General features: G+C 49.8%; 1 protein-coding gene and 1 pseudogene across 1 annotated transcript in view; one reads left to right on the top strand and one right to left on the bottom strand.

The window, feature by feature from the left end:
- The window catches only part of LOC117869927, a 193,990-nt pseudogene that overhangs the window by 22,103 nt on the left and 154,418 nt on the right, over positions 1-17,469 (bottom strand).
- The window catches only part of LOC117869998 (zinc finger protein 436-like), a 32,667-nt gene continuing 15,370 nt past the window's right edge, over positions 173-17,469 (top strand). Inside the window, 2 exon segments of the mRNA XM_034757134.1 lie at positions 173-345; positions 16,073-16,154. Coding sequence (XP_034613025.1) covers positions 16,131-16,154 — 24 coding nt within the window. The 5' untranslated portion in view covers positions 173-345; positions 16,073-16,130.

The following is a 17,469-nucleotide window of genomic DNA, read 5'->3' as shown; positions in this document are numbered from 1 at the left end:
AACGAGCGAGCTTACATGGAGCATGCGCAATAACAGCTGCTGACCCCCCTCCCATACCTGAGCTGAAGAGGGCGGAAAGGCCCCCGGGGCAGGCAGGGAGATGTAGTTCCTGACTCTCCCAGGAGCGGAAGTGACGTTGTGTCTCCCGGCTCTGGGTATGCGCAGAGTCCTGCATGCGCAGAGGCAGCGCTCACCCGTTGCTGCTCCCTGGCGCTGCGGGGCCGGGCGGAGCAGGAGGGTCTGTGCCGGGGAGACCCATTAACCCCCCCGTGCCCGGCCCGCGCCCTGCTCCCGCTGGGGCCGCCCCGGGCTCTGCCCGCCCCGCTGCGGCGCTGCAGCCTCCAGGTACCGGAGCGAGCCCCGGGGGCGGGGTCAGGCGGTGACTTTACCCCCGTGTCCAAGGCGGGGACCCGGTATCTCGCAGCGCCGGGATCTGCTCCCTGGGGGCAGCGCCCGCGGGGGGCTCGGAGCTGCTGTCCCCGCAGGAGCCCAACGCCCCCGGGCCCGGCCCGGCTCTGCCATGGGGCCCCACGGGGGGGGAGGGGCCCGGCCCCCACTGGGGTCCCTGTGTACCATGTTGTGTAGCATAGTTTTATGGTGAATTGTTTTGCCTCAGCGTGTTTGGTGCCTGTGTTGTGTTGGTTTCAGTTGAGCTCTTTCTGTTGTGTGCTTTTGTCCTAGGGTGTGTTAGTTTGCATTGTGTTGCTTTCTTTTCCTTTGCATTGTCATTTTATGCTGTGGAGTGTAGGTTGTGTTTTTGTTTTTTTGTTTTCTGAATTGCCTGATATTATGTTGTGGTGGGATTTTTTTTCTGCATGTTGTGTTTTTGTATGTACATGTTGCATAGCATCATAGAAAGGTAGGACTGGACAGGACCTTAAGACGTCATCAAGTCCACCTCTCTGCCGAGGCAGGATCAAGTCTATGTAGATTATCTCTGCCAGAGGTTTGTCCTACCTGTTCTTAAAAACTTCCAGGGAAAAGATTCCACTGCCACCCTTGTAAGACTATTCCAGAGCTGAACTACCTAAGCTCTAGTGACACCCACACAGGTTTTAGTGGTGAGCAGCTCTGGAGAGAGAGGAGACCCCAGTGAGTGCGTAGTTGGGTAAATAGACTAAAGTTGGGAGGAGAAACATTGATGTGTCCAAGGTCACCCAAGCTGTCCGTGACAGAGCTAGAAAAAGATCCCATTTCTAGTACCACCGTACTGCTGTTTTGGGTAATGACGATCTCTGCCACACTGGTGTTTTAGGCATTGGTGCAAACCCTTTGTATAGACAGAATTTACACTAGTGCACTCTGGCACCGGTGCACCATGTCCCAATTTGAAGGTTTGGGGTGTGTGGGGGGACAGTGACGTCACTGAGGCGTGGGGCTGGCTGTACAGTGCAGCTGGTAATGGAGGGGCAGCAGTGAGTGCTGGAGGTATGAGCCAGGAGCACAGCCCCACAGGACTGGACACTGACTTCTCCTGGGTGCAGGGACTGCAGCTGAGGCCAAGACAGCCTGTACGTCCATGGACAAACCTCCTCTTCCTGCAGCCTACAATGTGGTCTGGGGACCTTTCCAAACTGCAAGTAACAGGGCTCTGGAGTTACCGGGGTTTGTTCCTGGCTCTGTCACTGACCTGCTTGGTGACCTTGGGGAACTCACAGCCCATCTCTGTTTTCTTCCTACCCGTAATCTACTTGGATTGTGATCTCTTTGGGGCAAGGTGAGGTAGCATTGGTGTTTTGTATAACAGTACTAACTTATTGCACTGTTAAATTTCATCCCACGGCTACCACGCTGAAACCCATCCCATTTCTATTACTCCAGTTTTCAAGGTCATGCAGATCTTCTTGGATGATATTCCTGCCCTCCTCCATATTGGCAATCCCTCCCAGCTTTGTGTCAGACTCCCACTTTTTGTGCCAAGGTCACTAAATGTTGAATAAAATTGGTCCCAAGACTGATCTCTGAAGAACTCCACTAGTAACCTCCCTCCAGCCTGAGAACTCACCGTTCAGTATGACCCCTTGTAGTCTCCCATGTAACCAATTCCTTATCGACCTTTCAGTTCTCATATTAATCCCCATCTTGTCCAATTTAATGAATAGTTTCCCATGTGGAACTGTTTGAAATGCCTTACTGACATCCAGATAGATTTGAGCTACTGCATTTCCTTTGTCCAAAAAACTAGTTACCTTCTCACAGAAGGAGATATGGTTTCTCTGGTACCATCTACCTTTTGTGGCACCATGTTTTATTTATTTATAGTGCTGAAGGCTGGAAGGAACTGTTAGCAATAGTCCGAGAATGGCCATGTGGAGGTGGGGGAGGGGCAGGGCCGGCTCCAGGCACCAACATGGCAAGCTGGTGCTTGGGGCGGCCACTCCGGACAGGGGCGGCAGGTCCAGCTATTCGGCGGCAATTTGGCGGACGGTCCCTCACTCCCGCTAGAAGCGAAGGACCTTCCCCCGTATTGCTGCCGCAGATCGCGATCGCGGCTTTTTTTGTGTGTGTGTGTGTGTGTGGCTGCTTGGGGCGGCCAAAACCCTGGAGCCAGCCCTGGGGAGGGGATGCGATGTTGGAGGTGTATCTGGGATTTTGTTTTGTAGGAGCAGCCCCCCATCAGCTCCCCCACCCTGCTCCCAGAGCCTCCTGTCCACCGGCAGCCCCACTAATCAGCGCCTCCCCCTCCCTCCCCGCACCTCCCGATCAGCCGTTTTGTGTCATGCAGGAGGCTCTGGGGAGGAGCGAGGGCACTGCAGGCTCAGGGGAGGGGGCGGGAAGGGGTGGAGTGGGGGCAGGGCCTGCAGCAGAGCCAGGGGTTGAGTAGTGAGCACCCCCCAGCACATTGGAAAGTTAGCACCAGCCCTGAAGTCGGTGCCTATACCCGGAGCTGCATATTAACGTCTGAAGAGCCGCACGTGGCTCCAGAGCCACAGGTTGGCCACCCCTGTCTTAGATATTTATAGCTTATTTGAAGAAGGATGGGGATTGGTGGGTGTCTGGGGATCTAATAACACACACACATATCATAGTTCTTAATGAATTCTCATTTTACCATTCCCATAACCTGCTAATTATCCCTGGCTGCCCCCGGCAGTCTGGGGAGGGAGTGTGGAACCTAAGGCACAAGGATCTTTCAGTGTCTGGCTCAAAGTCATCCACTTCATTGGATAAATCCCTAGTTGCTGGACTCTGCAGAGGGGTGAGGAGGTGAATTCTATCCCCCATTCCTGGGCATGGACTCCCACACACAATCCTCACCCCGATCTCAGACACTACTCCAACCTTCCCCTGCAGTGATGGAACCACTTGATGTTGCCAGAGCCATCTGCCATGGGACCTAGAGGGGGCAGAGGCCCAGCTCCAGAACTGCTACCCCTGCCCACAGCCCCCACACTGTGCTGGAGTTGCCCTGACTTTCCAGTCTGCAGATGGGTCTAGCTGTTTGAGGACCCAGCCCATGCATCCACCACACACAAACTTCCTTACAATGCACATCCCACGATTGGGAAGGACCATCTGGGGCTGGCTGCAGTCTCTCTTTGCTGCTGTGAGAGGAATGAGATGGTCTTTCATATAGGACACAAACATACCCAGGGGCAGAAGGGAAATGTAGTTTCTTCCAGGGGCTTGAAAATGTTTGATTTAGAGTCCTGAGCTCTGTCTTCCTGTTTGTCTCCTTCTGCCACTTTCAGATCTCTTGGAGAGACAAGGTGGGTGAGGTCATTTCTTTTAGGACCAATTAAAAATACCTCTCTTTGATATCCTGGGACCAACATGGCTGCAACAACTCTTTTCCCTTTGTATCCCCTCCCCCTCTAATATCCCCCTCAGCTGAGACTGTCCCATGTGATGGAAAAATAAGGGTTCAGTCCTGTCACTGGATTGGGTCTTGCCGGCACTGATGGGAGTAAAAGCCTGTGTGCATTAATGACAGTAGCAGCTCTGGGACTCAGAGACATAGAGAGAAGAGATGGGAGTGAGCAGGTTATGTTTGTGCAGGGTGTGAGTTACTCATGTGGGAATTCTGCGCCACTGCATACGCACAGAATTCACATCCAGCGCAGAATTTTTTTTTTGTATGAAGAATATACATTCTGCCCGAGAAGTGCTGCAGTTCTGCCTTTCACCCACCAGAGGCCCCTGTGGCACCAGAACAGCCAGCAGCCAGCTGGGTTCATCTTGGTAGGAAATTGTTGCCCTGACCTATACCCCAAATGGGAAGAGAGTTAGTGGGTACAACTTGGGAGAGTCCTGAGACGTGGCTGCCTCTGGGGTTGGGGAGAGGGTGGTCATTCTCTACTTGCAAGAGGGTGTGGAAGGGGCACAGGAGGAGCAAGTGTTCCCAATGGAGACTGCCCAGCCCCAGGTTACCCAGTGCCAGCTGCTTCTGCCCCTCCCATACCCCAAACCTCTTCACCCCTCCAACTATCAGCTGTCAGTCTTCCCTCGCTGCTACCCCTTCCTGACTGGCAGAGAAACTCTAAGCTCTATCCCCTTCTCTTTCCCTCTGAAACTTGCCTTGCCCAGGACTTTGCTGCCTGTGGGAATGGCAAGTAGGGATGGGGAGCTATCACTTTTTGCATATTTACTGAACATTCATCTAGTCACTGACACCTTCATTAATGCTGAGGTAAGATTGCCAAGCAGTATGTTGGGCCCTGCCAGAATGTTAAGTTCAGCAAAAGCCAAACCTCCACAAACTTGGAAATACCTAGCTAATGTACAAGCCAATGCAACCTTAACTCTGCCCCCTGGAGCTGGCAACAGCCACTGGGCAGTATCTGCCTGCACTTCAGCTGCACTCACTGTGTAGCTGCACTGAAATGTAGAGGCATTAGTTAGAACAGCATGGTGGAGGTTTGATTCTAATATGAGACGATCTGGCTCTGAGTCCCCCATGTTTGCGATGAAAGGAAAAAGGTGCATGTGTAACTTGAGCTTCCAGTCTGTATCATTTCTGCACTGAGCTGTGCATGTTGTCAGGAGGAAACAAGGGACTGTTTGCCATGGGAATGGTCAGCAGTAAGATGGGATCTGAGAGCAGTCTGTGTGCTTAACCATGGCTAAGTGAATGTTAATGATGTTAGCTGGAATTTCTGTGAGTAAGAATTAAACAGTTGTAAAAAGGGGTGAAGAGGTGTTCAATTGACCAAGTGTGTGGCTGTTTCTGGGAAGCAGGCCGAGTGTCTGAGTGTAGAACAGGTGTCAATAGCTCCTGTACAGCGCAGCTCACTTAAAATCACATTCTGTCTTAGCAAAGGTAAGGTGCTTGATTCTGTGCCATGGTTGTCTTTTTCCCTAGTACTTTAGGCCAGGTGCACATAGGTGTGTTGTAGGGGTAAAGAAAGGGTCATTGCTCACCTGGGTCATAATTAGGATTACATTGGTGTACACTTTATTTCTGCATTTCCTGATTATGACAAGTTTGAGTTTTGTTGATCTCTCTTCTGGAGGGGCACCAGACAGCTCCGGGCAACCTTAAATTGCATTAATCAAGTTTTTTGGAAGTGAATTTCCTAGCTTTTTACACAGAGTGTTGTTGGCTGGAGGAATTAGCAGCCCTGTAGGCAGTTGTGGGTATCATGCAGGTTTGCATTCGGAGGCACAGAGAAGTACAATGACTTACCCAAGGTCACCCAGCAGGCCCATGGCAGAGCCAGGAATAGCCCCGTCCAGTGTTCTCTCGACATAGGTGCTGGGAGATTCTGAAGTGCAACTCCCCTGTCCTGTACTTTTTGTTACGGTGGAATGAGAATAATGGTCATGCTTTCAAATGTCTCTCTCCTTCCCCACCTCCTCCTCCTGCCACCACTTGCAGCTCAGCCTCCCCTTCTTTCAAGTGTTTGTCATGGGCAGTTGGTAACACAGCCAGTGAAAGAAATCTCCAACATGGTCTGTGCCCCAAGATCTTGACAGTTTAATCACATGGTGGTTACAGTAACTAAGTACATGAGAGAAGACTGGTGTTTGTCTCTCTCTCCTTCTCCACCTCCTCCTCCTGCCACTATTTCCTGTTCAGCCTCCCCTTCTTGTCCAGCCCCTCCAACCCTTTCTTAGCACTGTAAAAGCCAGTAGCTGTCTCCTGTCCTAGGCTGCTCCACACACGTATTACAGGCGGCAGCAGCAGGGTATGGTCTGGTGCATGCCACCTTGGTGATGTAGCCTGAGCTGGGCCCCTCACTGCTACTTCCAGCTGGGCCCCCTGCCTCTGGTCCAGCCATGCCCTAGCCCTCTGCCCAGTCTGCCCCTCCTCCAAACAGGCCCCCTCCCCTATACACTCTGGCCTGCCCCTCCACCCCATACACGTGTAACATGTGCCTTTAAACTATTCATATTTTGGATTTGGGACGATTAAATTTGTGTTACCTTCAGCTCCCCCCTCCTCCCCCCACTCCAGTTCCCGGTGTTTGGTGGTGCCCTGACGGTTTTCCATTGATAGTTTGGGAGGGAGCAAGGCTGGTCATTTGAGTGTTGCGTTACCTTGCAGCTGACTAGTGAGAAGTGACGACTCCCTCTTGGGTGGATGGGCCAATCCCGGGGCCTGTTACCTCTCGGTGATTGATTTTCCATTCCAAGTCCATAGAGTAGATTTTCTGTATAGATGCTTTGTTCCTTACACGTGACCCATACGTTGATCTCTGTCATTATGACTCTTGATCAGTTATGAGCTTTCTGTAGACACCTCACATGACCATCCTCCAAGAGATGTGTTTGGTGTGATGGGTTTGTCAGGTCTCAGGTGAGAGCTGCTGGCAAAGACCAAGTGACCCTTTGCCAAGGGATCTCTGTGTCACTGTCTAACCCCCGTAGGCCAGGGACAGGACAACTTTCTGCCAATGGCCTCCACGATGGGTGCTGAGTTCACTGCAGTGCCTTTTGTCCCCTCTCCATTTCCCTTCTTGGTGTCCTGTCTGGGACGCTGCCCCGCTTCCTGCTCCCTAGGCCACCCCGTATCTACTCCATGTGCCAGGCTGCTGGCAGCCCCCAGTGAGAGGCCATTCCAACCTATCAAACCTGTGCCCAACTGCTGGGCCCCAGGCTTTCTGGGGTGTGCCTCTGTGAGTCCAATTGCCCCCTGCCCCAGGGATGCTACAGGGGCCCGTCCTTCTAGGGTGTCAGGGCTCAACCCTCTGGCTGAGGCCTTAGGGCACTTTCTTCCTCTCTCAGGATACCAGGTGAAACAACAAAAGAGATGATTGTCGGCAAACAAGGGTAAATAAAGGAATGAAAGAAAAGAAACGGGGTGGGGGGAAACTGTGGACAGCTCCCATCAGGCTATGGACCACTCTTACTTCTGGGGGCTCTGGGAGAATCTCAGTCCCCTTCAGAGTTTACTGGGTCTCCAGTGCAAGTTTCAGCTTGCTCCCCCTTTGAGCTGCAGGGAACCTCACCCTCCCTCAGTGAAGGCGAGAGCCCCGAATGCTGCCAGCCCTCTCTTTGGAGCTGGAGATGCTCAACAGACAGTTCCCTTCTCAGGGTTGCTCCCCATTGACTAGAGTAGGTCTCTCCTGTTAAATTCTGCTCCAGTCCTGGCATGGTTTGCAGGTATGGAGGGGCTGGGCCAGTCCAGACTAAAGCAGGAGTTTAACCCCTTCTGTGCCAGCGTGGGGTTTATATAGCCCTTCACAGGCACCCAGGCCCAGGGAATGGCCCCCTATCAGCCCCATGCCTGATGTGGTGGGGTGCCTTTGAGGGTGCTGCTCCCACTCCCTCCCCTCCCTCTTTACTTTCACCACAGTGCCTGTGACCTTCACTTCCTGAGGGGTGACCCCCAGAAGGTGTGTTTTGTTATCCCTTTCCCTGCCCCCGGATCCATTGTGCACCCTCTGTCACTCACCTCTGTCTCCGGAGACAAGATGGATCATGAGACACGGGTGATGCTATGCTGGAGATCCATCATCACTGAAGGAGTGGCAGCCTTGGCCCTCCTTGAAGGTTGCCGGGATGCTGATCTGCACTGGAGGAGAACTGGGGCTTGACTGAGTCCATAGACCATTTGGCCCACACTGTGTCACTGTAAACCCTGCTCTGCATTGCTGCAAATTGCTGCTGGTGGCATTTTGCCCATAAATCTCTGTAATGATATCTTCAGTGACTCGAGAGCATGAGCACCAGCCTCAAGGCAGACTGGTAAGAAGCAGGGCACAAACCCCAAACTGGTTGTGAGGTCTATATGTAGATTTCACCACCAAGAAGTATCCAGTGTAAACACTTCAGGCACTGTAACAGCATTAACGTGGAATCACAGACAGTCCCCTGGGGTCATCCCATGTATCTCACCACACAGGTGAGCCTACCTTTGTTACAGATGGTCTCTTACACCGGGGGTTCTCAACCTTTTTCTTTGTGAACCCCCCCCCCCCCCACATGCTATAAAAACTTCACGGCCCATGTGGGCCACAATAACTGGGGCTGGTGTTAGGGGGTAGCAAGCAGGGAAAGTGCCTGGGGCCCCATGCCACAGGGGCCCCACAAAGCTACATTGCTTAGCCTTTGGCTTCAGCCTTGGGTGGTGGGACTCAGGGCCCCAGACTTCATCCCTATGTGCTGGGACTTCAGCTTTCTGCCCTGGGCCTTGGCAAGTCTAATGTTGGCCTTGCTTGGCAGCCCCCCTGAAATCTGCTCGTGGCCCCCCAGAGGGCCCCAGATTCCTTTTTGAGAACCACTGCCTTACACCACGAATCACAGCAATGTTGAGGTTACTGCCAGTCCCAAAGGTCCAGTCACTTACTTAGGTCAATTGACTCTTAGATCTCCCAACAAAGACAACTCTTGTAGCCAGTCCTGTAATAACCTGTATTAACATTTATTTAAAAGGAAATGAGTTGTGTACAAAGTTAAAGCAGGTAATCATGTAGATGAAGACGAGTTACAGTCTTACATTTCAAAAGGTAATAGAAGCTTCTATAATAATCAAGCTCTGCATATTCTTTAGGACTAACCCAGGCTAAGCAGCTGGGGATCATTGGCTTAAGCCTAGAAACTTTGCCCCCCAGAGTCCAAGCAGCATACAGATAATCAGTTCCTTCTGTATGGGGTTTCCCCCCCGTCCTGACGTGCTCTGAGCTGCAAATTCAGCTAATGGGAAGTCAGCACAACAACAGTCGTTTGTCTTCTTTAACATCCCATAATAGTATATCTGGTGTTGATGGAGCTTTCCTGCCAGGCAGGGTATAATGCATTCTGTTGCCAATCAGCACTTCACCTAGGTAAAGTCTCTCTCCTGTCTGGTGATTTACATAGACACAGAGGCTCACAATGCATCTAGTCAGATATTAACCCAGGCAGACTCATGAGCATTCAATAAAGTCTAAACATATTCTCATAATTCTAATACCTGTTTTAACAGTACTAACACAGGTGAGCCAGACTGATTCCAACTATGCATTTCTCCATGTTCAATTAAGACATGGGGGCTTTTGCAAGAGCTAACCCCTCATCTGCCAGTGTCACAGGCATGATGGGCAGGGACGGTGTCTCTAGCCTCTGTTTGCCAGAAGCTGGGAATGGGTGACAGGGGGTGGATCACTTGATGATTCCCTGTTCTGTTCATTCCCTCTGAAGCACCTGGCATTGGCCACTGAGCTACATGAACCATTGGTTTCACTCAGTGGGCTGTTCTCATGTTCAGTCTCTACCAGGAGTATCTACTCATTTGGACTCACTGGGGAGCCACAGAAAGAAACAAGGTGTGCTGAGGCAAGGAGGCCCAGTCTCAGAGCCCTTAGGGTCACGCTTGCCAAAAGCTAAAACTAGGCCCGGCCCAGCCCATGAAAAGGGGCACTCGCAGGAGAGACTGTATAAAAGCTGGAGCATCAAACAACTTTGTAAACCTGAGACAGCTGCCTTGGGGACAATAACAGGGAGAATCCTCCAAAGTGACTCCTTTGATTCTGCTCTTCTCTGGCCTTTAGTTCATAGAATGATAGAATTGGAAGGGACCTCAAAAGATCATCTAGTCCAGTCCCTTGCACTCAAGGCAGGACTATGTATTATCTAGACCAGGGGTAGGCAACCTATGGCATGCGTGCCGAACGTGGCACGCAAGCTTATTTTCAGTAGCACTCACACTGCCCAAGTCCTGGCCACCGGTCCGGGGGGCCCTGCATTTTAATTTAATTTTAAATGAAGCTTCTTAAACATTTTATAAACCTTATTTACTTTACATACAACAGTAGTTTAGTTATATATTATAGACTTATAGAATGAGACCTTCTAAAAATGTAAAAATGTATTACTGGCACGTGAAACCTTATATTAGGGTATGTCTACACTACAGGATTAATCCGAATGTACAGAATTTGATTTTTAGCAACAGATTGTATAAAGTCGAATGTATGCAGCCACACTAAGCACATTAATTTGAATGTATGCAGCCCACTAAGCACCGGGGCTAGCGTCGATTTCCGGAGTGTTGCACTGTGGGTAGTTATCCCATAGCTATCCCATAGTTCCCCCAGTCTCCACCACCCATTGGAATTCTGGGTTGAGATCCCAGTGCCTGATGGGGCAAAAAACATTGTCGCAGGTGGTTCTGGGTACAGCCTAATCCCTCCCTCCATGAAAGCAACGGCAGACAACCATTTCGTGCCTTTTTTCCTGGATGAACACTGCAGACTCCATACCACGGCAAGCATGGAGCCCGCTCAGCTCAAGACAACAGTAATGAACATTGTAAACGTCTCGCACATTCTCATGCGGTTTATGCTGAGCCAGGACCAGAAAAACGAGGCGAGAAGGAGGCGGCGACGGCAGCTCAGTGACAAGAGTGATGAGGACATGGGCACAGAATTCTCTCAAACCGCGGGCCCCAGTGCTTTGGAGATCATGTTAATGGGGCAGGTTCTATCTGTGGAACGCTGATTCTGGGCCCGGGAAACAAGCACAGACTGGTGGGACTGCATAGTGTTGTAGGTGTGGGACGATTCCCAGTGTCTGCGAAACTTTTGCATGCGTAAGGGCACTTTCATGGAACTTTGTGACATGCTGTCCCCTGCCCTGAAGCACCAGAATACCAAGATGAGAGCAGCCCTCACAGTTGAGAAGCGAGTGGCGATAGCCCTGTGGAAGCTTGCAATGCCAGACAGCTACCGGTCAGTCGGGAATCAATTTGGAGTGGGCAAATCTACTTTGGGGGCTGCTTTGATGCAAGTTGCCAAAGCAAACACTGAGCTGCTACTACGAAAGGTAGTGACTCTGGGAAATGTGCAGGTCATAGTGGATGGCTTTGCTGCAATGGGATTCCCTAACTGTGGTGGGGCGATAGATGGAACCCATATCCCTATCTTGGCACCGGAGCACCAGGGTACCCAGTACATAAATCGCAAGGGGTACTTTTCAATGGTGCTGCAAGCACTGGTGGATCACAAGGGACGTTTCACCAACATCAACGTGGGCTGGCCGGGAAGGGTTCATGATGCTCGCTTCTTCAGGAACACTACTCTGTTTAAACGGCTGCAGCAAGGGACTTACTTCCCGGACCAGAAAATAACCGTTGGGGATGTTGAAATGCCAATAGTTATTCTTGGGGACCCAGCCTACCCCTTAATGCCATGGCTCATGAAGCCATACACAGGCAGCCGGGACAGCAGTCAGGACCTGTTCAACTACAGGCTGAGCAAGTGCAGAATGGTGGTAGAATGTGCATTTGGACGTTTAAAAGGTCGCTGGCGCACTTAGAATCATAGAATCATAGAATATCAGAGTTGGAAGGGACCTCAAGAGGTCATCTAGTCCAACCCCCTGCTCAAAGCAGGACCAATTCCCAGCTAAATCATCCCAGCCAGGGCTTTGTCAAGCCGGGCCTTAAAAACCTCCAAGGAAGGAGATCCACCACCTCCCTAGGTAACGCATTCCAGTGTTTCACCACCCTCCTAGTGAAATAGTTTTTCCTGATATCCAACCTGGACCTCCCCCACTGCAACTTGAGACCATTGCTCCTTGTTCTGTCATCTGCCACCACTGAGAACAGCCGAGCTCCATCCTCTTTGGAACCCCCCTTCAGATAGTTGAAGGCTGCTATCAAATCCCCCCTCATTCTTCTCTTCTGGAGACTAAACAATCCCAGTTCTCTCAGCCTCTCCTCATAAGTCATGTGCTCCAGACCCCTAATCATTTTTGTTGCCCTCCGCTGGACTCTTTCCAATTTTTCCACATCCTTCTTGTAGTGTGGGGCCCACTTCACTGACTCGTTCAGACCTCAGCCAAACCAATATCCCCATTGTTATTGCTGCTTGCTGTGTGCTCCACAATCTCTGTGAGAGTAAGGGGGAGACCTTTATGGCGGGGTGGGAGGCTGAAGCAAATCGCCTTGCTGCTGATTACGCGCAGCCAGTCACCAGGGCAATTAGAAGAGCACACTAGGAAGCGCTTCGCATCAGAGAAGCTTTGAAAACCAGTTTCATGACTGGCCAAGCTACCGTGTGAAAGTTCTGTTTGTTTCTCCTTGATGAAAACCCGCCCCCTTTATTGACTCATTCTCTGTAAGGAACCCACCCTCCTCCTTCGATCACAGCTTGCTTTCAAAGGAAATAAAATCACTATCATTTAAAAATCATTTATTCTTTATTAACTGATTATAAAAAGAGGGAGAGAACCCGGGTGGGGTTTGGGAGGAGGATCGGCAGGAAGGAAAAGGCCAATAAAAAAAGGTAAAAAAAATGACAGCCTTTTGCTTGGGCTGTCCACAGGGGTGGAATGGGAGGGTGCACGGAGCCTTTTCCCCCCCCCCCCGCGTTCTTACATGTCTGGGTGAGGAAGCTATGGAACATGGGGAGGGGGGAGGGGGGTTATACAGGGGCTGTAGCGGCACTCTGTTATCCTGCTGCTGTTCCTGAAGCTCCACCAGATGCCGGAGCATGTCTGTTTGCTCACACAGCAGCCCCAGCGTTGCATCCTGCCTCCTCTGATCTTCCTGCATGTCCTCATGTTCACTGGCATCTTTCCTATACTTTGAAAACATGTCCTTCCACTCATTCAGATGAGTTCTGTCACTGCGGGTGGATTCCAGGATTTTCGCGAACATGTCGTCTCGCATCCTCTTTTTCCGACGCCTTATCTGAGATAGCCTTCGGGACGGAGGAGGGAGGCTTGAAAAATTAGCAGCTGCTGGAGGGAGGGAAAAAAGGAGAGAATTTTTTAAAAAGATACATTTTACAGAACAATGCTTATACTCTTTCACGGTGACCAACACTATTCACGTTACATAGCACATGTGATTTCTGTGCAAGGTCGCATTTTGCCTCTTAATATTGAGTGTCTGCGACTTTGGTGTTAGAGAGCACAGATGCAGGTCTGGGCAACAGAATTAGGCTTGCATGCGGCCATGGTAAGCCATTGTCTTTCGGCTTCTGCAGTTTTCCTACAAGCAGCGCCCTCCTTTGGCACATACCAAGCGAAGCCCATAGAGTGCTGCGGTTTTCCTGTTCACGTGCAGCAGCAGAAACCAAACTAACCCCCCCCCACCCACTTCTCTGGGATGATCGCTTTTTCCCTCCCCCCCCCGCGTGGCTGTAATCAGGGAAGATCCCTGCCAGCCAAACACAAAAAACTCAGCGCCCATGATCTCTCCCCCCCGCCCCCGTTTGGCTAACTGCAGAGAAGGATTTCTTTTCAGCCACAGGCCAACAGCTCAGTAGGAATGGCCACCTCTGTCCCCTTAATTAAATTCCCGTATTTCAACCAGGTTACCATGAACGATATCACTCTCCTGAGGATAACACAGCGAGATAAAGAACGGATGTTGCTTAAATGCCAGCAAACACCGGGACCATACACTGCCAGGCTTTGTCATACAATGATACCGGATTACTTGCTACTGGCATGGCGTGGTCAAGTGTCCTACCATGGAGGGCTGAATAAGGCTGCACTGCCCAGAAACCTTGTGGAAAGGCTTTTGGAGTACCTCCAGGAGAGCTTCATGGAGATGTCCCTGGAGGATTTCCGCTCCATCCCCAGACACGTTAACAGATTTTTCCAGTAGCTGCACTGGCCGCGAATGCATCCCAAGTCCTCAGGGCAAAGTAATCATTAAAAAACGCTTGCTTTTAAACCATGTTTTATATTTACAAAGGTACACTCACCGGAGGTCCCTTCCATGCCCTCATTGTCTGGGGGTTGGGAGGGTACTTCAGTCAGGCTGAGAAAAAGATCCTGGCTGTTGGGGAGAACGGAGTACAGTGTGCTGTCCACAAGCTCGTCCTCCTCCTCCTCTTCCCCATCCGCAGAATCCTCAGGTGTGGCTGATGAGATTACTCCCACCTCAGAATCCATGGTCAGAGGTGGGGTAGTGGTGGCAGCCCCCCCTAGAATTGCATAGATCTTGACATAGAAGCGGCATGTCCACGGCTCTGACCTGGAGCGACCGTTTGCCTCCTTTGTTTTTTGATAGGCTTGTCTGAGCTCCTTGACATTCATGCGGCACTGATCTGAGTCCCTATTGTGACCTCTCTCCATCATGCCCTTGGAGATTTTTTTCAAAAGTTTTGGCATTTCATCTTTTCGAACGAAGTTCTGCTAGCACTGAATCCTCTCCCCATATAGTGATCAGATCCAGTACCTCCCGTACGGTCCATGCTGGTGCTCTTTTCGATTATCAGCCTACATAGTTACCTGTGCTGATGAGCTCTCTGTGGTCACTTGTGCTCTCCACGCTGGGCAAACAGGAAATGAAATTCAAATGTTCGCAGGGCTTTTCCTGTCTACCTTTGTAGTGCATCCAAGTTCAGATTGCTGTCCAGAGCGGTCACAATGGTGCACTATGGGATAGCTCCCGGAGGCCAACACCATCGAATTGCGGCCACACTAATCCTAATTGGAAATGACATCATCGATTTTGGCGCTACTCCGCTCATCGGGGAGGAGTACAGAAATCGATTTTAAGAGCCCTTTATTTTGAAATAAATGGCTTCGTTGTGTTTACTGGTGCAGGGTTAATGCGATTTAACGCTGCTACATTCGAATTAAACTCATAGTATAGACCAGGCCTTAGAGTGAATAAATGAATCCTCGGCACACCACTCCTGAAAGGTTGCCGACCCCTGATCTAGACCATTCCTGACAGGTATTTATCCAGCCTGCTTTTAAAAATCCCCAAGAATGAAGATTCCACAATCTCCCTAGGCAATTTATTCCAGTGCTTAAACACTCTGACAGGAAGTTTTTCCTAATGTCCAACCTAAAGCACCCTTGCTGCAATTTAAGCCCATTGCTTCTTGTACTATCCTCAGAGGTTAAGAAGAACAATTTTCTCTCTCCTCCTTGTAACAACCTTTTATGTACTTGAAAATTGTGATCATGTCCCCTCTCAGTCTTCTCTTCTCAAGACTAAACACACCCAATTTTTTCAATCTTGCCTCATAGATCATGTTTTCTAGATTGTTAATCATTTTTGTTGCTCTTCTCTGGACGTTCTCCAATTTGTCCATATCTTTCCTGAAATGTGGCGCCCAGAACAGGACACAATACTTCAGTTCAGGCCTAATCAGCGTGGAGTAGAGTGAAAGAATTACTTCTTCTGTCTACTTACAATACTCCTGTTAATACATCCCAGAATGATGTTCACTTTTTTTCTAACAGTGTTACACTGTTGACTCATATTTAGCTTGTGATCCACTATGACTACCAGATCCCTTTCCACAGTACTCCTTCCTAGGCAGTCATTTCCCAATTTTGTACGTGTGCAACTGATTGTTCCTTCTTAAGTGGAGTACTTTGCATTTGTCCTTATTGAATTTCATCCTATTTACTTCAGACCATTTCTCCAGTTTGTCCAGATCATTTTGAATTTTAATCCTATCCTCCAAAGCACTTGTAATCCCTCCCTGCTTGGTATCGTTCGCAAACATGATAAATGTAACAGAGAGATTCTGTTACTGAGAGGGTTTCACCATGTCTCAGAGGGTTACACCCTGGTGGGAGGAGGCTAGGCCTGAACTGGAATAAGGTCACTCTGTTCTTCACAGTGTGGCAGAACCTAGAATGTCCATTAGCAAGAAAAAATCTGGCGGGAATCACCTTGTGGAATGGACAAAAGCCCTTCTGAATTCTCACATTGCCCTTCTCACCCTGGCAGGCTATAGAATAACGTCCACGTTTTGCTCCAGATCATCCCATCCTCCCAGGGGAAGGAAATGGCTGCACTGGAGCTGGCTCAGGTAAGGGATTATTAGGGAGCTGGTGATGGGTTCTTCTTGGAGGGAGAGGAGCAGTAAATGTATAGGAGGGTGGGAACTGCTAGAGTTGGTGGGAGGCAGGAATTATCAAGGGTGGAGAAAGGGAGGGGACAGGATGTCACAAATCTGAGATTTGTGTAATCTAGTCTAGTCTATACTTCTGTAATCTAGGGTGTGATGGGTTCTCACCCCTGGGGTGCCATCTGGGGGGCTTCTGGGAACCGCTGTGCCCTCTAACCCTCAAGCAGGGCTGGCCCTTCTCACACTGTTTTGCTGGAGATTCAGCCAGGCTCTCCAGTCCCTGTTATCACCCAACATGACAGCAGGTGGCTACATACACCCAACTAAGCTACCTGAGTGTTTTACCTAAACCACTCAAGGACAGATAGAAGAGAACAGCCATTTTCCCAACTCCCCAACCTTGCACGCCTGCTGTAGTATAAATCTAGAATTATACCAGCTTTTAGTGCATAAGGATCTGTATAATGTAAGCTCATTAATATTAACAGAGGGTCCTGTGGCACCTTTGAGACTAACAGAAGTATAGGGAGCATAATCTTTCATGGGTAAGAACCTCACTTCTTCAGATGCAAGAGAAGAAGTGAGGTTCTTACCCACGAAAGCTTATGCTCCCTATACGTCTGTTAGTCTCAAAGGTGCCACAGGACCCTCTGTTGCTTTTTACAGATTCAGACTAACACGGCTACCCCTCTGATACTCATTAATATTGTTCACCTTCCCCTCGATATGGGAAAGATATGCACAATAAGCTTGGGCTAACCAAGCTGAGATTTTCCCCAGATACTTCACTCAAAATACACTGGTTAAGATAAAGCATCAAACAAGTTTATTAACTACAGAAAGATAGATTTTAAGTGATTATATGTGATAGCAAACAGATCAAAACAGATTACTTAGCAAATAACCAAAAACTGAAACTAAGCCTAACATACTAGATGGATAGAATCTGAATTAGGAATTTCTCACCCTGACTGATGATACAAGCAGTCCACCAAGTTTCCATACATAAGCTAGAAATCCCTTTACCCCAGGACCAGCACTTCCCCCAGTTAAGTCTTTCTTCCTCGGGTGTTTCAAGGAGTTCTCTTGTGTGAGGAATGAGGCCAAGAGATGATGTCACACCCCACCTTATGTAGCTTTTCCATATGGCGGGAACCCTTTGTTGCAAACTCAGTTTCCAGTCCAGTTTGTGGAAAAATTCAGGTACTAAAATGGAGTTCAGTGTCATGTGGTCTGGTCACATGCCCTGCTGATTCATAGTAGCCGTGACTCATAG

Source organism: Trachemys scripta, chromosome 25, assembly GCF_013100865.1.
Source record: "Trachemys scripta elegans isolate TJP31775 chromosome 25, CAS_Tse_1.0, whole genome shotgun sequence".
Classification (NCBI taxonomy): domain Eukaryota; kingdom Metazoa; phylum Chordata; order Testudines; family Emydidae; genus Trachemys; species Trachemys scripta.
The sequence above is the reverse complement of the archived record's forward strand: the minus strand, read 5'-3'. Positions and strand labels throughout refer to the sequence as shown.